Here is a 21567-nt window from a genome sequence, read left to right as displayed (position 1 = left end):
TGGATTGCCATTGGATCAGTCCAATCTCTGCCTCTGTTGTAACAAGGCATTCTCCCTGTGTGTCTGTGTCCAGATGTTATCTTATAAGGACACTAACTGTAGTAGAGTAAGGATCCATCTATATTAATTCAGTATGACCTCATCTTGAGTCCATCTGTAAAGACTGACCTTCCTTCCTTCCTTTTTCTTTTTTTCAGATTCATTTATTTATGATTTATTTATTTGACAGAGAGAGTGCGTGTGCACATGTGCCTGGGAAGAGGAGAGGGAGAGAGTTTTTTTTGTTTTTTTGTTTTTTTTTAGGGACAAATGAGCATTTATTTGGTATTAAAGAATTGCAGTTGAGGGAGCATAGATCCAGGTAAATCCCCAAGCAGTGTTCCCACTCAGAGAGTGTTCATAGAGTTAAAGCAAAAGTTTTTTATTTTTTATTTCAATTTAGTTAACATATATTGTATTCTTAGTTTCAGGAATAGAATTTATAGATATATAAATAGAATATTTATAAATATATAAATATTAGAAATATATAAATAGAATAGATCAATAGATTGATCACTTACATATAACATCCAGTGCTCATTACATCAAGTGCCCTGCTTAATAATTAGCCCATCACACAACCCTCACCCCCTCTAACAACTCTCCAGTAACCCTCAGTTTGTTTCCTCGAGTTATGAGTCTCCTATGATTCCTTCCTTTTCTGTGTTCATCTTAATTTATTTGTCCTTCCCTTCCCCTGCATTCGTCTCAAACTCCACACATGAGTGAAATCATATGGTATTTATCTTTCTCTGACTGACCTATTTTGCCTTGCATAATACACTCTACCTGGGGGAGAGAGTGTCTTAAGCAGACTCCGTGCTGAGCATGGAGCCATAAATGGAGTTTGATCTCATGATCCTGAGACTAACAGCTGAATACTCAACTAACTACACCATCCAGGCACCCCAAGACCTTATTTCTAAACAAGTCAAAGTTACTTGAGATTAGGACTTCAGCTTATTTTTTGGCAGGGGACAGAATTCAACCTATAACTGAGACCTTTGAGTAAAAATGGTAAAATGAAGGGGAAATTTTTTAGCGGTAACAGACAAAGACGTTCAGCTTCAAGCACCAACTATAAAGAGTGATGGCCAAAGAAAGAAATTTTTGTTGAAAGAAAGATTTTGTTAAGATGTTTCATTGTTTTTACCTCCAGCTGCCAGAAGTAGTAGCAGGAGGAGTTAATTTAAGTCTTGCAAAGTTTCAGTAATACTCTGCAGTCTGGAAGGATGTTGATTAAAAGAGTAAGCTTTTTGGGAAAGCTAAGGAAAAACCCTTGAGAATATAATATCCCTGGTACCTCAGTGGAGAGTGGAAGGTTCCCACCAGGGCTTACTTAACATTCCAGCCCTGGAAGATTTCAAAGCTCACAGTAGAAGGATAATTCTTTGGCTGATGAAGTGAGCCCTAGCATGAGACATTCAAAAGAATATGCTCAGAAGAGTGTAGAGGCCAGATTTTTCAGAAAGGACTTACTCGGTGTCAAAAGAAATTTTCTTCTCTCCCACCATTGTTTGCTCTGATTACAGAAAAGCAGTTGAGGGTAATACCTAGTCATCACACTGTTACTGGAGTGGAGTGAGGTGGTGTTATCAATAGACATCAGATTAAGTAGGAAGGGTATCAAGAAGAAATAACACATACTGTATGAGAGCAAATAGAAGTTTTAGGTATCATTTCCCATGTTAAACATGAGTAAGATGCAAAGAAACGGTGTGGCAAATACACTGTAAAGGAAAAATAAAAAGGAAAATGTAAGCCTCAGAAAAAGCTCCTCATCTGTAGGAAAATAAAACCCACGAAACAGAATTGAATTTTCCAAGAATGCTTTCCTGGCTACCATATTTAAAATTATAAACCCCCCTTACATCATACACATATACACATTACTTAAAATCAAACTAGCTATTTGTTTATCCTGTTTGTCTCTTTTTACTAGAATATAAACTGCCTGAGAGAGGGAATTTATGTTTCTTCTGTGCCTTTTTGCATCTGAGTAGCCAAGAAGGTCTGTCATGGGGTGTATCTGCTGTTCATTTTATTATCTTAAGGGGCGCAAATCTCCCTTCCCTGGGGTACAAGCCCAACTAAAAAATGAATCATTGGCATGAAGGAAAGACTTGGGAATACTCTCAGAGAAAGTTGGGTGAAAAGATTAAACAATTTAGAGAAAAGATCAGAATTACGTTAGAAAGACTTAAAGAGTTTATCAGAAAGATTATTGATGTCTGGAAAGTACAGAACCCAAGAAGGTAGTTAGAAATTCAGTGCAAGAAAAACTTGCTGAAATAGTAGAACTGAATTAGACCATAAGAGACTCTCCTACCTGACAATATTAAATCCATATACAGTATATGAACAATCCAATAGGATATCCTTTAGCAAAATGAATGACAATAGTAAGCCACTTATAAATCTGTTGGGGGAATTTTGCAACTTAACTGCATTTATTAGAAAACCAGAATGTTTGAAAATAGCTTAGCTTGAAAATAACTTTGCAAAGCTTTTAACTCAAAGAGGTAGTAAAATGACTATCCTTCTAGATAGATAGATTCTAGATAGAGAATCATTAAGAAAGGTGAGGGGATGAGGGAGGGAGAACAGAAAATTTGCGAGATTTAAGATTTAGGTATCTAGTTTTTGTGACCATATATGGGCAGTTAGTAGGAATAGAATGTGTTACAACTCTTTCCCAGGGTCGTTTGGCAGTGCCCACTGAAATTTGTTTATAGTTCTTGACCTAACAGTTTCACTCTTTTGCAATTTGTCCTATAGAAATGTTTACATAAGGGTGCAAAGGTAATAAGGATGTTAACAGTAGCATAGTTTTCATGTGTGACGAATCCACAACTAACATACTCAGCAGTGACAGGCTGGAAGCTTTCCCATCAAGATCAGGAATAAGACAAGGATTACTCCACTCTTACTATTTCTGTTCTACTACACTTTGGTTTTAACCAAATTAGTTAGTCAAGGAAGGAAAATAAAAGGCATCTAAATTGGAAAGGAAGAACTAAAATTATCTCTGTTATGGGTGATTTGATCTTCTATATAGAAAACCCTAAAGAGGGATGCCTGTGTGACTCAGTCAGTTAAGCCTCTGCTTTCAGCTCAGGTCATGATCCCAGGGTCCTGAGATTGAGTCCCACATCAGGCTCCTTGCTCAGCGGGGAGCCTGCTTCTCCCTCTGCCTGCTGTTCCCTCTGCTTGTGCTCTCTCTCTCTCTGACAAATAAATAAAATCTTAAAGACTCCACCAAAAAATTGTTAGACCTAATAATTGAGTTCAGTAAAATTCTAGGATATAAAACCATCATACAAACATCAGTTGCACTTCTTTATACTATCTGAAACTATCTGAAAGAAACTATCTGAAGAAGAAAATCTTATTTGTAATAGCACTAAAAATAATAAAATACTTAAGAATGAACTTAACCAAGGAGATGAAAGATCTGTACACTGAAAATTACAGAACATTGATGAAAGAAATTGAAGATGACACAGACAAATGGAAAGATATCCTGTGTTCATGGATTGGAAGAATTAATATCATTAGAATGTTCTTACTACCCAAAACCATCTGTAAATTCATTGTAGTTACTATCAGTTTCACTGACATTTTTCAAGTACAAATAACAATCCTAAAATTCAAGGGGAACCACAAAAGACCTTGAATAGCCAAAGAAAGAACAAATCTGGACACATCATAATTCCTGATTTCAGACTTTATTACAGAACTATAGTAATCAAAACAATGTGGTATTGGGATAAACATAGACACATAGACCAATGGAATAGATTAAGAGCCCAGAAATAAACGCATGTATATATAGTCAATAACATATGTTTTTTTAAAGTTTATTTATTATTTATTTAAGTAATTTCTACACTTAGTGAGTATGTGGCTCAAACTCATGACCCTGAGACCAAGAGTCCTGTGTTCTTCTGACTGAGCCAGTAAGCTGTATGGTCAATAATTTTTGATGGAGGAACAAAGAATGCTCAATGGGGAAAGGACAGTTTTTCTTCAGTAAATGGTGCTGGGAGGACTGGATAATCCTATGAAAAAGAATGAAATGGGAATGCTATCTTAGATCACTCACACAGGTTAATTCAAAATGGATTAAAAACTTAAATATAAGACCTCAAACTGTTAAATTACTAGAAGAAAACAGGGAAAAAGCTCCTTGTCTTTTTTTTTTTTTTAAATTCTTGTAAGTTAACATATAGTGCTACATCAGTTTTTTTTTTTTTTAATTTTTTAAAGACTTTTATTTATTTATTTGACAGAGAGAGAGATCACAAGTAGGCAGAGAGGCAGGCAGAGAGAGAGGAGGAAGCAGGCTCCCTGCTGAGCAGAGAGTCCGATGCGGGACTCGATCCCAGGACCCTGGGATCATGACCTGAGCTGAAGGCAGAGGCTTTAACCCACTGAGCCACCCAGGCGCCCAAGTGCTACATCATTTTCAGGTGTACAATACAGTGATCCAGCAATTCTGTACATTACAGGGTGTTCATTGTGATAAGTTGTACTCTTAGTCCTCTTCACCAATATAACCTGTCCCTGCCACTCACCTCCTCTCTAGCAGCCATCCATTTATTCTCCATAGTTGAGACTCTGCTTTTTGGTTTGTGTTTGTTTGTCTGTCTCTCTTTTTTCCTTTATTCATTTCTTTTGTTTCTCAAATTCCACAAATGAGTGAAATCATATGGTATTTGTCTTTCTCTGACTGGCTTATTTCGATTAGCATAATACTCTCTAGCTCCATTCATATTGTTGTAAATGGCAAGATCCCATTCTTCTTTATGGCTAAATATTATTCCATTGTGTGTGTACATGTGTATATATGTGTGTGTATATACACATGTGTCTGTATACACACATACATGTATATATGCATACACATACACACATGTGTACACACACACACACCACTTCTTTATCCATTAATCTATTGATGGACACTTGTGTTGCTGTTTGACCACTGTAAATAATGCTGCAGTAAGCATAGGGGTGCATGTATCTCTTCAAATTAGTGTTTTCATATACTTTGGGTAAGTATTCAGTAGTGCAATTGCTGGATCATAGGGTAGTTCCATTTTTAATTTTTTAAGGAACCTCCATACTGTTTACCATAGTGGCTGCACCATTTGCATTCCCACCTACAGTGCAAGGAAGGTTTCTTTTACTCCACATCTTTGTTAACACTTTGATGTGTTGTTGATTTTAGTTATTCTGACAGGTATGAGGTGATATCTCATTGTAGTTTTGATTTGCATTTCTGTGATGATGAGTGATGTTAAACATCTTTTCATGTGTCTGTTGGCCATCTGGATTTCTCCTTGGAGAAATGTTTGTTCGTGTCTTCTTCCCTATTTTAGTTGGATTATTTGCTTTATGGGTGTGAGTTTTATTAAGTTCTTTATGTATTTTGTTTTGGATACTAACCTTTATCAGATATGCCATTTGCAAATATCTTCTCCCATTCAGTAGGTTGCCTTTTAGTTTTGTTGGTTGTTTCCTTTGTTGCGGGGAAGCTTTTTACTTTGATATAGTGCCAATTGTTTATTTTTACTTTTGTTTCCCCTGCCTCAGGAGATACATCAAGAAAGAAGTTGCTATGGCCGATGTCAGAGAAATTACTGCTTGTGTTCTAGGATTTTTTGGTTTTAGGTCTCATGTTTAGGTCCTTAATCCATTTTGAGTTTATTTTGTTTATGGTGTAAGAAAATCGTAGTTTTGGGAAAAAGCTCTTTAACATTGGTCTTGGCAGTGATTTTTTTTTGTTTGTTTTTAGATGGAACACCAAAAGCACAAACAGCAAAGGCAAAAGTAAACACATGGGACCGCATCAAATTCTAAAGCTTCTGCACAGCAAAGAAACAATCAGAAAAATGAAAAGGCATCCTATGGAATGGGAGGAAAAGATATATTTTTAGTATTTTATATATCAGTGACAGAGCATGGGTGGTAAGGAGGGGCAGAGGGAGAGGGAGAACCAGACTTCCCGCTGAGCAAGGAGCCTGACGGGCTCAACCCTAGGACCCTGAGATCATGACGTGAACTGACTGAGCCAGGTACCCCTGAGAGAAAATATTTGTAAACCTTCTACATGATAAGGGCTTAGTATCCAAAATATATAAGGAGATTGTATAGCTTCATAGCAAAAAAAACCTACAGTTTTATTTTAAAATGGGCAAAGGACTTGAATAGATATTTTTCCAAATATATACAAATGGCCAAAAGGAAAAGATGCTCAACATCACTAATCACCAGGGATGCAGATCAAAATCATAATGAGATTACCTCACACCTCCTAGAATGGCTGTTAACAAAAGGACAAAAGATAAACATTGGTGAGGATGTAGATAAGGGAATCTGGTGTATTGTTGGCAGGAATGTAAATTGGTAAAAGCCATTTACTATGGATATGTTATGGTGATTCCTCAAAAAACTAAATGTAGAACCACCATTTAATCTAGCAGTCCCTCTTTGGATATGTCTTAAAGGAAACAAAATCATTATCTTGAAGAGATATTTGCACCCACATGTTCAATGCAGCATTATTCACAGTATCCAAAACATGAAACAACCTAAGCAGTTGTTGAAGGATGAAAGGACAAAGAAAATGTGACACACACACACAGACACAGAATTCAGTCATGAAAAAAAAGAAGGAAATCCCCCCCCCTTTTTTTAAAAGATTTTATTTATTTATTTGACAGAGAGAGCTGACAAGTAGGCAGAGAGACAGGCGGAGAGAGGAAGGGAAGCAGGCTCCCTGCTGAGCAGAGAGCCCGATGCAGGGCTCGATCCCAGGACCCTGAGATCATGACCTGAGCTGAAGGCAGAGGCTTTAACCCACTGAGCCACCCAGGCACCCTGAAATCCTCCCTTTTGCAACATCTTGGGTGGACCTTGAGGGCATTTTGCTAAGTGAAGTAAGTCAAACAGAGAAATATTTTATGTTCTCATTTACTGGTAGAATCTTAAAAAGTCAGATTCCTAGAAATAGATAGTGGAATGAATGGTCAGGGGATATTAGATGTTGGTTGAAGGGTACAAACTTTCAACTATGTGATGAATAAGTTTTGGGCATCTAATTATATAGTTTGGTGATTATAATAAATACTTTATTATATACTTGAACAAGTTACGAAGTAGATTTAAAATGTTATCACCAGAAAAAATAGAAAAGAAGCTATGTGAGGGAGTGAAGGTGTTAGTCTTAACTGTGGTGATCATTTATATATATACATATATATTATATATTAAATATATATAATATATATACTATATAATTTTGTGGTAATCATTTTGATATATACACACACACACATATATATATTCAGATCACCACATTATTTATATACCTTAAACTTACATGACATGTGCCAGTTTCTCAAGCAGGCATTATTTTCAATCACAGAAAACCTAACAATCTAAATCTCACATCATGGAACATTATGTAGCCATTAAAAAACAAATGCACATCTGTGTGTGACATGAATTGATAAAGCAAATTGCAGTATAGTAAGCATGGTGCATTTTATATTTACTAAAGAGTAAATCAAAAACTGTGTAGTAATAGGGCATGCTTTAAATATATAGTGTATGTACCATAGATAAATATTTTTTGCATATTATGTATTTCTTGTGCATGTTTGAAATACTTTGATTGAGTGGGGTCTTGGGGTAAGGGCTGAAGACCTATTCTTGAAACAAGCTTTTCCAGAAATTTTTATGCCAAGGTTTGAGAATCCTTGAAATAGATGTTGGATTGCCTTGAATAAAACATTCCTTTTTCTTTTCTTCAGGGCCTGGAAATTTACACTCCAGGATTCCAGAACAAATACAGTAAGTTGCTAATGGCAGTCACCAGTAACATTTTCACCTAGTTTGCTGTAACAAATGGGAGGGTAGGGGATTAAGAAAGGGGAATGGAGATGGGTGTCTTGGCCATCCAGCGATGGCTGAGTAGTCATAGCTGGGTGGGGCACCTTTCGCTGATATGAGAGCAAGCTAGATTTTGTCAAACCTTTTAAGCAGGAAGAGCCCCTCTGAATATAGGCAGCACTGGTTCCAGTGTTACCTTCCAGAAACGTCTGTATCTCAGAAAGTTTTGCAATACTTTGAGTTCTGTGATTTACAGGGATGGCTCAAAAGGACAACAGAGTCCCTTCTAGGCATAACATCTCAGCCTTGTGAAACAAGCATTTTGGGGACTTTTACTTAATTCCAGTTCTGCTTCTGAGGTTGCTGAAACAGTTAAACCCCATTTATAGGTGTTCATAATGCCATGCTTGTTTCTATCAGAGAATCAAGGCAACAACTTTGCACTCAACTTCTGCAGTCAGCATTTTTATTCCTTTTTCTTTTTTTTTTTTTAAAGAGTTTATTTATTTGACAGAGAGAGATCACAAGCAGGCAGAGGCAGGCAGAGAGAGAGGAAGGGAAGCAGAGAGCCCGATGCAGGGCTCGATCCCAGGACCCTGGGATCGTGACCTGAGCCAAAAGCAGAGGCTTTAACCCCTTGAGCCACTCAGGTACCCCAGCATTTTTATTCTTTAGACAGGATTTTATTTTTTCTTTTATCTCTTTAGGAAGAAAAGAAGAAGGTAGATGAAACTTTTAAAAGATAATTTGTACAGGTGGGAAAAGAAAGTAAGAAAGACTGAATATCCAAATGACTTTGTTTCCTATTCCTGTTAGTCTAAGATAGTTCTTCCTCTTAAGGCTACTGTGCAACTTCAGTTACCTTTTCTTTCATAAAAATCTTCTTTTTGGCTGAAATTAGTATTAATGATCCATATAGTTGGAAGTAAGATGCTAGATGATTCTTTGTATGGAGTTTTTTTTTAATGAGAGTGTTGATTTTTCTTTTCCCTTGGGAAGTAATTTAACGGAGGATTTTTTTTTAATGCAAAAAACAGGCTGTGTGTAGAACAACTTCTGACTGCTGCATTTCAGACTGTAGGATTTTTATTTAACAAAAGGGTTGTTGAGAGTGGTACAACATTTTTGAAAAGGCCTGGGTGATGTGAGTCTCTCTGGTCTATTTGGGCAGTGAGGGCTCTGTTCTTGTCACCTGCAGATGGGTGAAGAGGACCTCCTCCTCCCAAATTCGAAGGACACTTAGAGTGCAGGGTTGAAAGGGAGTGGTAGGGAGATACTCCTGTTTACTACTTCTCACAGAGCTGTTTTTTTTGCTGTTCTGATTTTTAAGAATTTGCTAAATAAAAAGGATATATATACATAGAATTCCAAGAGCCTGCAGTTGCTTTGTGACAGCTCTCTTTCATTCTCTCTCTCCTCTCATAGGCTTACGTTGGCTCAGATGTCCTGTATGATGAGACAGCTGTGGTTTCTTCCCCACCTCCTTACACAGCCTATGCCGCACCAACCCTGGAGGTAGGGAGTGAATCTTGGCATTTCAGAATCCAAGTGAAGGGAAGTTGTGGGTCTCTGTGCTACTCTCCTTTTTAAGAAATAAAAAAGAAACTTGAGCCACTATTAGAGAAATTAGAAATGTACTCAGTCCTTTTCTTCTTTAAACTTTTTAAGAAAAAACAGATTATTGGGATGCCTGGGTGGCTCAGTGGGTTAAGCCGCTGCCTTCTGCTCAGGTCATGATCCCAGGGTCCTGGGATTGAGTCCCGCATCGGGCTCCTTGCTCAGCAGGGAACCTGCTTCTCTAGCTGCCTCTGCCTGCCTCTCTGCCTGCTTGTGTGTACTTGCTTGCTCTCTTTTTCTCTCTGGCAAATAAATAAAATCTTTAAAAAAAACAAAAAAAACCCCAAAAAACCCCAGATTTTTGTTTTCTTTCATAAAATTTATAATCTTTATATTCACATTTTGTTTTAAAGATAGACCTGAAAATGATTCATGTTAATGACAGTTTGGTAATATGATATTGATGATTTATGATTTATACTTAATGAATTAATAAATGAGAATTCAAATACTTGGATTCTCTTTATAATCAGGAAAAAAAGCTTTTTTTATTTAGAAAAAACAAAACCTTAAAAAAAAAAATCACATAACAAATACCTTGGGAGTATCTCCTAGATAGAAGTGCCAAGTGTTCATTGCTACATATAGAAGTCTGTTTGTGGGAGGTACTTCTGTTTTGTTTTGTTTAACTTTTAATTTTGAATAATTATAGATTTATAGGAAGTTGCAAAAATAATATGTAGAGATCTCATGTATTCTTCACCCAGGTCCCCTCTAGTTGTTACATATTAGATAAAATCAAAACCAGGAATTTAAAATTGGCACAGTGTTTATGCCTGGTTTTGTGTCATTTTATTGTATGTGTAGATTTGTGTAATCAGCTTCTTAGTCATGATACGATGCTGTTCACAAAATCTTCCTTCTACACTCTTACATAGTCACATCTTCCTTCCCCTTTCCTAACTCCTGTCAGCCACTGATTTGTTCTCTGTTTATATAATTTTGTCATTTCCGCAGTGTTACATAAATTGAGTCATTCAGCATGTGATCTTTTTTTTTTTTTTTTGGTATTTTTCACATAGTACAGTGTCCTTGAGAGCCATCCAGATTGTTGCATGTGTACCCCATTAAGTATTGAGGGGCATTGTGCTCGCTTTGGCAGCACATACACTAAAAAAAGTATTGAGGGGCATTTATCTGTTGGGGTTGTTTCAGAGTTCTGTTACCAATAAACCCCCCGTGAAGACTCATCATTTACAGGTTTTTATACAAACAGAAGGTTTTATTTCTCTGGAAAATGTGCTCCAAAGGGGAATTGCTTGATCTGTTGTATGGTAAATATATGGTTAGTTTTTTAGAAAGCTAGCAAACTACTTTCCAGAATGACTCTACCATTTAACTGATGAGTAATCCAGTTTCTCTGCATCCTTCCTAGCGTTAAGTGTTGTCATTGTTTTTTAAAAATTTTAGCCATTCTAATAGGTGTATAGTGATATTTCATTCTGATCTTAATTTGTGTTTCCCTAATAGTAATGTTGCCATTTTTTATGTTCTTTTTTGCCATCATATATCCTGTTCAGTAAAATGTCACCTCATGTCTTTTGCTTGCTCAGTAGCATGTAGACATCTTAACAGTGCCTTTCACAGTTTTAATTTTCATGCAGTCCAATTGCTCAATTTTTATGGTTCATGGTTTTGTTGTCATGTTTGATGCTTTACCAGACTAGGTTTCCTAAGGTTTTCTCATATGCTATTTTCTGAAAGTTTTATAGTCCTAGGATTTGCACTTAAGTGTTTTCCATTGTGAGTTGATTTTTTAGGTTAACTTAAGGTTAGGTTAAGTTAAGGTTCATTTTTTTAATATGGATGTCTGATTATTGCACTATAATTTGTTGAAAAGACTTGTAGTCCTTCCTGGAATTGCTTTTGTATCTCTGTTAAAAATCAGAAATTTGTGTTTGTCTGTTTCTCAGTTCTTTGTTCAGTCCCATTGATCTATGTGTTTTTCTTCCTCTGACACCACACAGACTTGATTACTGTAGCTGTATAAAAAGTCTTGAGATTGGATAAACTGATCCTCCACTTTATTCTTCCTTTTCAGAATTCCCTTAACTGTTCTGGTTACATTCCTTTCCATATGAAGTGTCTAAATCTATAGCAAAGTCTTAATAGATTTTGGTAGAAATTGTTTTGAACTTAGGTATCCAGTTTATTGGGGGAGAATTGACATCTTTATTATGTTGAGTTTTCCAATCAATGAATGCATGAAATCTCCAGTGAAACAGGCTGAGCCAGAAGATTTCTTTTTGGGATACTTTAAATTACAAATTCTAATTTCTTAATAGTTGTGGGAATAAATACTTAATAGTGTTCTCTATTTCATATTGAGTGGGTTGTTGTAATTTGTACTTTTTGAGGAATTGGTCCTTTTCATTACATTTTCTAATTTATGTGTGCAACTCTGTTGTTTATATTTTCTTGGTGGATTAAGTCTATTATAATGTAATGTCCCTTTTTGTTTCTGGTAATTTTGCCTGATGTCTGTTCTGTCTGATATTGATATAGCCACTTCTGTTACTTTTTACTGTTTGTATGGTATCTCTTCCCATCTTTTTTCTTTCAAGTTACAGATATCATTATATTTGAAGTGAGTTTCTCATAGGCAGCATATAATTAGGTCATTTCTACCTATATATCTGACAAACCTCTATCTTGTAATTAGTATATTTAGACCATTTACATTTAATGTAATTTTTGATATGTTAGGGTTAAATATGTCATTTTGTTTTTTGTTTTCCTTTGGTTATTTTTAAAAAATTTCTCTATGTTCTTTTTCTTAAGCTTTTTGTGAGTTATTTGAACATGTTTTAAAATTGCATTTTTTAAAAAGATTTATTTATTTTAGAGAGGGGAAGAGAGTGTGTGAGTGGGGGAGGGGCAGAGGGAGAGAAGGAATCCAAAGCAGATGCTACAGAGAGCAGAGCTGATGTGGGGCTTGATTGCATGACCCTGACATCATGACCTGAGCCCAAACCAAGAGTTGGATGCTTACTTAACCAACTGAGCAACCCATGTGCCTCAAAAATTGCGTTTTGATTTATCTGTAATGTTTCTTGATTGTCTCTCTTTGTATTTTTTTTTAGTTGTTGCTTTAGTTATTGTGTTATTCATAAATGTATTTTTCAAAGTTAAGTGTTCACATTTCCTTTATATATGAGGACCACATTAGATGGTATTAGAAATTTTGCTTCAGCTGTCAGAGTTGTTAGAAATGTCAAGATGTGAAGATGTACTTCTGTTCTGACTATATTTTCTTATCTCTTGATATTTCAAGATTCCTTTTTTTAATTGTTTACTTTTTGTTTAGTGAACTTCCTTTTGCCATTCCTTAGGATAGATTAACTGGCAACAAATTCTTACTTTTCCTTCATCTGAGAATGTCTTGATTTCTTCTCATTTCTGAAGGATATTTTCACTAGTATAGAATTCTGAGTTGGTATGTCTTTGAACATTTGACAAGTGTGTGGTGTTTCCTTTGGCCTTCAGTGTTTCTGAGGACACATCTCTGTCATTTAAATTTTTTTTCCCCTCATGTACGTAGTGCATTGTTTATTTCTAGCTTCTTTCTTTGTCCTTAGATTTTTTTTTTAAAGATTTTATTTATTTGAGAGAATGAGAGAGAGCATGAGAGAGGGGTGAGGATCAGAGGGAGAAGCAGACTCCCTGCTGAGCAGGTAGCTGGATGTGGGACTCGATCCAGGGACTCCGGGATAATGACCTGGGCTGAAGGCAGTTGCTTAACCTACTACGCCACCCAGGCACCTATCTTTGTCCTTAGTTTTGAGAAGTTTGATTATAATGTGTTTTGGTATGGATTTTGCGGGGGGTGGGGTATTTTGTTTGGTTCAGTTTATTGAATATGTAGGTTTATGGTTCTTGCTAAATTTGGGAAAATTTAGGCCATCATTTCTGGAATGTTTTTTTAGTCCTACCCCCTCTCTCTTTTGAAACTGATGACATGGATGTTAGATCCCATATGTCTCAGATTCTTTCATTTTCTTTTCATCAATCTATTTTCTCTCCAATTTATACTCCTGCTTACTGATTCTTTTACTCTGTCATCTCTATTGTGTTGTTAAGCTCATTCATTGTATTTTTTAATATAATTTTTTCTAAAATTTTTATTTTTTAAATCTTGAAAATACATGAATATGTGTATAAATCTTTATGTTGTTTTTCCTGAGATTTTCTGTTTCTGTGGAGACTTTTTTTTTTAAAGATTTTATTTATTTATTTGACTGAGACACAGTGAGAGAGGGAACACAGGCAGGGGGGAAGGGCAGAGGGAGAAGCAGGCTCCCGGATGTTCAGGGAGCCTGATGTGTGGCTCAATCACAGGACCCTGGGATCATGACCTGAGCCAAAGGCAACCGCTTAACAGCTGAGCCACACAGGTGCCCCTGGAGACTTTTTAAAAATGTATTTCAGACATGTTCATAATTGCTTCTTGAAATATTTTTATGATAGCTGCTCTAAAAACCTTTCTGGAGGGGCGCCTGGGTAGCTTGGTCACCACCTTGTCAGGAGGGTTGGGAATTTAGGCCCTCCTCCAGGTCTCTGCTGACACCAGCCTATGTGGGAATTGGAAGGGTCCTCTCTACTGCTCCCCACTAGCTTCCACTGTGATGAGTACTTGCTTGGTCTCATTCCATGGGTCTGGGAGGAGCATCTGGTTTGTGCTGGACAGAAGTGGGAGTTCTGGCTCTCCATCTGGCAGGGATGAAATTCTTAGCTCCCTACTTGGCCTTCTCTGACACAACTTGGGACGGGGCATGTGGGGGGTGGTGCCTAATTACAGCCTGCCAAACATGGAGGTTTACTCTCTATACTTGGCCTTGCTGGTGGGAGTTGGGGTGGGGCCACAGTTACTTCTGCAGTGTTGGACTGGAGTAGAGCAGTTACTGACTAAAAATGGTCTTTCTTGCCAGATTGCCCCTTTCCTCCCAAGGTTTTTTGGGTAGAGAGAGCAAGCTTTTTTGGGGGGCCTTTTTGTTTGTATTTATTGGTTCCTTTCTTTCCTTTAGCTAGTTGAGGATATAGGAGGCAAACAGAAAACCCAGGGAGCTCACCATCTGGCCTTCTTAGGGTTCTGAGGTCCCTAGCCGGTCTGCTACCCTCTTGCCATCTTTCAGAGTCCCCTTATGTTTGTTTTAGATATTATGTTCAGGGTTTTCAGTTGTACTTAGGAAGAATAGGGAAAATCTACATCTTTGCTGTCTTCCAGAAGCTTAACTCCCATGTCCTGCTTTTATAAGATGACAGGTTTAAACTATGCAGCTATTTGTTTGACAGCAGCATCCTGTTCTCCCTTGTGCCATATAGTACTTATCACATGACAACAGTAATGGTAGTTGTCTGTAAACATATCTGTCTTCTCCTGCCGCCCTGCTGACCCCCCAACCTGTGAGCTCGTAAACAAGGCTGGGCCTTTTGTCTCCAGATTTCCCAGAATATACTAGTCATTCACTTAATCAGTGAAGGTGGGTCCGTTGCCTATTTCTCGCAATGCTCATTCATAGACCTGTGCTGCTGGAAGACTGCCAGTCACCTGCTGAGGTCTCAAATGTTAGGGTTTTCCCACCCACAAAATTCCTAGTCCTTCATTTTCTTCCTGGAGTTGCTATGGGGGCTTCTGCTGCTAGGATGGCTTCCTTACCTCTCTCAGCCTTCACAGAATTGAAGTGAGTTAGGGCCTTACTTGGGATTAGGCTTTGGCTTAAGGGAATGTTGGACTGGTTTGATTTTTCTATCTAGACTACTCAGATTTTCTCTGCATTAGCTATATGGCTGTTTTGCTTTTTTATCATTTGTATGTTCACTGGAGTAGCACTTTTAAAGATTGGGGGGGTGGGGGCAGAGGCAGAGGGAGAGAGAATCTCAAGCAAACTCTGCACCAAGCATGGAGCCCAATGTAGGGCTCTATCTCATGACCCTGAGATCATGACCCAATAAAAGAGTTGGGTGCCTAACCAACTGAGCCATCCAGGCACCCCCCAAGTAGCACTTTTCATTTCCTTCAAGAACTTTTCCTCTGCATTCACAACTTGACTAACTGCGTGGTACAAGAGGCTCAATTTTTGGCCTGTCTTGGTTTTCTACATGCCTTCTTCACTAAGCTTAATCATTTCTAGGTTCTGATTTAGAGAGAGAGACATGCGACTCTTCTTTCACTTGACCACTTAGAGACCATTGTAGGGTTTTGTTTTTGGTTTTTTTTTAAGATTTTAGTATTTATTTATTTGACAGAGAGAACGAACAAGCAGGGGAGCAGCAGGGGAAGAGGGAGAAATAGGCTTCCTGCTTAGCAGGGACCCTGATGCAGGGCTTTGGTCCCAGGACCCTGGGATCATGAAGTACGTCAAAGATGGATGCTTAGCTGAGTCAGCCCAGTGTAGGGTTATTAATTGGCCTTATTTCAATATTGTTGTGTCTTAGGAAATAGGAAGGCCTGAGAGGGAGAGAAAACTAGTAGTTGGTGGAGCAGTCAGAACGTACAAGATTTATTAATTAAGTTTGCCCATTTTATGGGTATGGTTTGTGGCACCCCAAAATAATAGTAACATCAAAGATCACTGATGACAGATTACTGTAACAAATATAATAATAATGAAAAAGTTTGAAATTTTGTGAGAATTTACAAAATGTGACACAGAGACATGAAGTGAGCAAATGCTGTTGGAAAAATGGTGCTGGTAGACTTGCTCAATGTAGGGTTGCCACAAATCTGTCAATGTGTAAAAACACAGTATCTGCAAAGTGCAGTAAAGCAAAGCACAGTAAAATGAAGTATGACTGTATATCTTTTTGAGTCAGGGTTTTCATTTTCTTCTGATAAATACCCGAAAGTGGAATTGTTGGGTCGTATGATAGTTCTATTTTTAATTATTTGAGGAACCTCCATAATGTTGGCGATAGTGGCTGCACTAATTTACATTTCTGCCAGCAGTGCACAGGGTTTCCTTTTCTCCATATTCTCACCACCACTTGTTACTTGTTTTTTTTTTTTATTATTATTTTTTAATTTATTAATTTATTTATTTTCTATAAACATATATTTTTATCCCCAGGGGTGCAGGTCTGTGAATCGCCAGGTTTCCACACTTCACAGCACTCACCATAGCACAAACCCTCCCCAATGTCCATAACCCCACCCCCCTTCTCCCAACCCCCCTCGCCCCAGCAACCCTCAGTTTGTTTTGTGAGATGAAGAGTCACTTATGGTTTGTCTCCCTCCCAATCCCATCTTGTTTCATTTATTCTTCTCATACCCCCTTAAGCCCCCCATGTTGCATCTCCCTTCCTCATATCAAGGAAATCATATGATAGTTGTCTTTCTCCGATTGACTTATTTCGCTAAGCATGATACCCTCTAGTTCCATCCACGTCGTCGCAAATGGCAAGATTGCATTTCTTTTGATGGCTGCATAGTATTCCCTTGTGTATATATACCACATCTTCTTTATCCATTCGTCTGTTGATGGACATCTAGGTTCTTTCCATAGTTTGGCAATTGTAGACATTGCTGCTATAAACATTCGGGTGCACGTGTCCCTTCGGATCACTACGTTTGTATCTTTAGGGTAAATACCCAGTAGTGCAATTGCTGGGTCATAGGGTAGTTCTATTTTCAACATTTTGAGGAACCTCCATGCTGTTTTCCAGAGTGGTTGCACCAGCTTGCATTCCCACCAACAGTGTACGAGGGTTCCCCTTTCTCCACATCCTCGCCACCATTTGTCATTTCCTGACTTGTTAATTTTAGCCATTCTGACTGGTGTGAGGTGGTATCTCATTGTGGTTTTGATTTGTATTTCCCTGATGCCGAGTGATATGGAGCACTTTTTCATGTGTCTGTTGGCCATCTGGATGTCTTCTTGGCAGAAATGTCTGTTCCTGTCTTCTGCCCATTTCTTGATTGGATTATTTGTTCTTTGGGTGTTGGGTTTGCTAAGTTCTTTATAGATTTTGGAGACTAGCCCTTTGTCTGATATGTCGTTTGCAAATATCGTCTCCCATTCTGTCAGTTGTCTTTTGGTTTTGTTGACTGTTTCCTTTGCTGTGCAAAAGCTTTTGATCTTGATGAAATCCCAATAGTTCATTTTTGCCCTTGCTTCTGTTATCTTTGGTGATGTTCCTAGGAAGAAGTTGCTGCGTCTGAGGTCAAAGAGGTAGCTGCCTGTGTTCTCCTCAAGGATTTTGATGGATTCCTTTCTCACATTGAGGTCCTTCATCCATTTTGAGTCTATTTTCATGTGTGGTGTAAGAAAATGGTCCAATTTCATTTTTCTGCATGTGGCTGTCCAATTTTCCCAATACCATTTATCGAAGAGGCTGTCTTTTTTCCATTGGACATTCTTTCCTGCTTTGTTGAAGATTAGTTGACCATAGAGTTGAGGGTCTATTTCTGGGCTCTCTATTCTGTTCCATTGATCTATGTGTCTGTTTTTGTGCCAGTACCATGCTGTCTTGATGATAACAGCTTTGTAATAGAGCTTGAAGTCCAGAATTGTGATGCCACCAACTTTGGCTTTCTTTTTCAATATTCCTTTGGCTATTCGAGGTCTTTTCTGGTTCCATATAAATTTTAGGATTATTGGTTCCATTTCTTTGAAAAAAATGGATGGTATTTTGATAGGAATTGCATTAAATGTGTAGATTGCTTTAGGTAGCATAGACATTTTCACAATATTTATTCTTCCAATCCAGGAACATGGAACATTTTTCCATTTCTTTGTGTCTTCCTCATTTCTTTCATGAGTACTTTATAGTTTTCTGAGTATAGATTCTTAGCCTCTTTGGTTAGGTTTATTCCCAGGAATCTTATAGTTTTGGGTGCAATTGTAAATGGGATTGACCCCTTAATTTCTCTTCCTTCTGTCTTGTTGTTGGTGTAGAGAAATGCAACTGATTTCTGTGCATTGATTTTATATCCTGACACTTTACTGAATTCCTGTACAAGTTCTAGCAGTTTTGGAGTGGAGTCTTTTGGGTTTTCCACATATAGTATCATATCATCTGCAAAGAGTGATAGTTTGACTTCTTCTTTGCCGATTTGGATGCCTTTAATTTCCTTTTGTTGTCTGATTGCTGAGGCTAGGACTTCTAGTACTATGTTGAATAGCAGTGGTGATAACGGACATCCCTGCCGTGTTCCTGACCTTAGCGGAAAAGCTTTCAGTTTTTCTCCATTGAGAATGATATTTGCGATGGGTTTTTCATAGATGGCTTTGATGATATTGAGGTATGTGCCCTCTATCCCTACACTTTGAAGAGTTTTGATCAGGAAGGGATGCTGTACTTTGTCAAAAGCTTTTTCAGCATCTATGGAGAGTATCATATGGTTCTTGTTCTTTCTTTTATTAATGTGTTGTATCACATTGATTGATTTGCGGATGTTGAACCAACCTTGCAGCCCTGGAATAAATCCCACTTGGTCGTGGTGAATAATCCTTTTAATGTACTGTTGAATCCTATTGGCTAGTATTTTGGCGAGAATTTTTGCATCTGTGTTCATCAAGGATATTGGTCTGTAGTTCTCTTTTTTGATGGGATCCTTGTCTGGTTTTGGGATCAAGGTGATGCTGGCCTCATAAAATGAGTTTGGAAGTTTTCCTTCCATTTCTATTTTTTGGAACAGTTTCAGGAGAATAGGAATTAGTCCTTCTTTAAATGTTTGGTAGAATTCCCCCGGGAAGCCGTCTGACCCTGGGCTTTTGTTTGTTTGGAGATTTTTGATGACTGTTTCAATCTCCTTACTGGTTATGGGTCTGTTCAGGTTTTCTATTTCTTCCTGGTTCAGTTGTGCTAGTTTATATGTCTCTAGGAATGCATCCATTTCTTCCAGATTGTCAAATTTGTTGGCGTAGAGTTGCTCATAGTATGTTCTTATAATTGTCCTTATTTCTTTGGTGTTAGTTGTGATCTCTCCTCTTTCATTCATGATTTTATTTATTTGGGTCCTTTCTCTTTTCTTTTTGATAAGTCTGGCCAGGGGTTTATCAATCTTATTAATTCTTTCAAAGAACCAGCTCCTAGTTTCGTTGATTTGTTCTATTGTTTTTTTGGTTCCTATTTCATTGATTTCCACTCTGATCTTTATGATTTCTCTTCTCCTGCTGGGTTTAGGCTTTCTTTCTTGTTCTTCCTCCAGCTCCTTTAGGTGTAGGGTTAGGTTGTGTACCTGAGACCTTTCTTGTTTCTTGAGAAAGGCTTGTACCGCTATATATTTTCCTCTCAGTACTGCCTTTGTTGTGTTCCACAGATTTTGAACCATTGTGTTTTCATTATCATTTGTTTCCATAAATTTTTTCAATTCTTCTTTAATTTCCTGGTTGACCCATTCATTCTTTAGAAGGATGCTGTTTAGTCTCCATGTATTTGGGTTTTTTCCAAATTTCCTGTTGTGATTGAGTTCTAGCTTCAGAGCATTGTGGTCTGAAAATATGCGGGGAATGATCCCAATCTTTTGATACCGGTTGAGCCCTGATTTAGGACCGAGGATGTGATCTATTCTGGAGAATGTTCCATGGGCACTAGAGAAGAATGTGTATTCTGTTGCTTTGGGATGAAATGTTCTGAATATATGTGTGATGTCCATCTGGTCCAGTGTGTCATTCAAGGCCTTTATTTCCTTGTTGATCTTTTGCTTGGATGACCTGTCCATTTCAGTGAGGGGAGTGTTAAAGTCCCCTACTATTACTGTATTATTGTTGATGTGTTTCTTTGATTCTGTTATTAATTGGTTTATATAGTTGGCTGCTCCCACGTTAGGGGAATAGATATTTAAAATTGTTAGATCTTCTTGTTGGTCAGACCCTTTGAGTATGATATAGTGTCCTTCTTCATCTCTTATTATAGTCTTTGGCTTAAAATCTAATTGATCTGATATGAGGATTGCCACTCCTGCTTTCTTCTGATGTCCATTAGCATGGTAAATTGTTTTCCACCCTCTTACTTTAAATCTGGAGGTGTATTCGGGTTTAAAATGAGTTTCTTGTAGGCAACATATAGATGGGTTTTGTTTTTTTATCCTTTCTGATGCCCTGTGTCTTTTGATTTGGGCATTTAGCCCATTAACATTCAGGGTAACCATTGAGAGATATGAATTTAGTGCCACTGTATTTTCTGTAAGGTGACTGTTACTGTATATTGTCTCTGTTCCTTTCTGATCTACTACTTTTAGGGTCTCTCTTTGCTTAGAGGACCCCTTTCAGTATTTCCTGTAGAGCTGGTTTGGTGTTTGCAAATTCTTTTAGTTTTTGTTTGTCTTGGAAGCTTTTAATCTCTCCTATTTTTCAATGATAGCCTAGCTGGATATAGTATTCTTGGCTGCATGTTTTTCTCGTTTAGTACTCTGAATATATCATGCCAGCTCTTTCTGGCCTGCCAGGTCTCTGTGGATAAGTCTGCTGCCAATCTAATATTTTTACCATTGTATGTTACAGACTTCTTCTCCCGGGCTGCTTTCAGAATTTTCTCTTTGTCATTAAGACTTGTAAAGTTTACCATTAGGTGACTGGGTGTGGACCTATTCTTGTTGATTTTGAGGGGAGTTCTCTGCACCTCCTGGATTTTGATGCTTGTTCCCTTTGTCTTATTGGGGAAATTCTCTCCAATAATTCTCTCCAATATACCTTCTGCTCCCCTCTCTCTTTCTTCTTCTTCTGGAATCCCAATTATTCTAATGTTGTTTCGTCTTATGGTGTCACTTATGTCTCGAATTCTGCCCTCGTGGTCCTGTAGCTGTTTGTCCCTCTTTTGCTCAGCTTCTTTATTCTCTGTCATTTGGTCTTCTATATCGCTAATTCTTTCTTCTGCCTCATTTATCCCAGCAGTGAGAGCCTCCATTTTTGATTGCACCTCATTAATAGCTTTTTTGATTTCAACTTGGTTAGATTTTAGTTCTTTTATTTCTCCAGAGAGGGCTTTTATATCTCCCGAGAGGGTTTCTCTAATATCTTCCATGCCTTTTCCGAGCCCGGCTAGAACCTTGAGAATCGTCATTGTGAA

At 37.7% G+C, this 21567-nt stretch overlaps 1 protein-coding gene across 3 annotated transcripts in view; it reads left to right on the top strand.

Annotated features, from left to right (window-relative positions):
- LOC111160879 (pleckstrin homology domain containing B2) overlaps positions 1-21567 on the top strand; it is a 55099-nt gene that overhangs the window by 23145 nt on the left and 10387 nt on the right. Inside the window, exons 5-6 of one of the 3 annotated variants that reach the window (XM_022524269.1) lie at positions 7863-7902; positions 9367-9456. In XM_022524269.1, the coding sequence (XP_022379977.1) occupies positions 7863-7902; positions 9367-9456 (130 nt within the window). Of the gene's footprint in view, positions 1-7862; positions 7903-9366; positions 9490-21567 lie in introns of all 3 variants that reach the window. The other 2 variants (XM_022524268.1, XM_022524271.1) reach the window with 2 other exon arrangements.

This window comes from Enhydra lutris, unplaced genomic scaffold, assembly GCF_002288905.1.
Source record: "Enhydra lutris kenyoni isolate GAN:26980312 unplaced genomic scaffold, ASM228890v2 scaffoldscaffold78, whole genome shotgun sequence".
NCBI classification, from domain to species: Eukaryota; Metazoa; Chordata; class Mammalia; order Carnivora; family Mustelidae; genus Enhydra; species Enhydra lutris.
The sequence above is the reverse complement of the archived record's forward strand: the minus strand, read 5'-3'. Positions and strand labels throughout refer to the sequence as shown.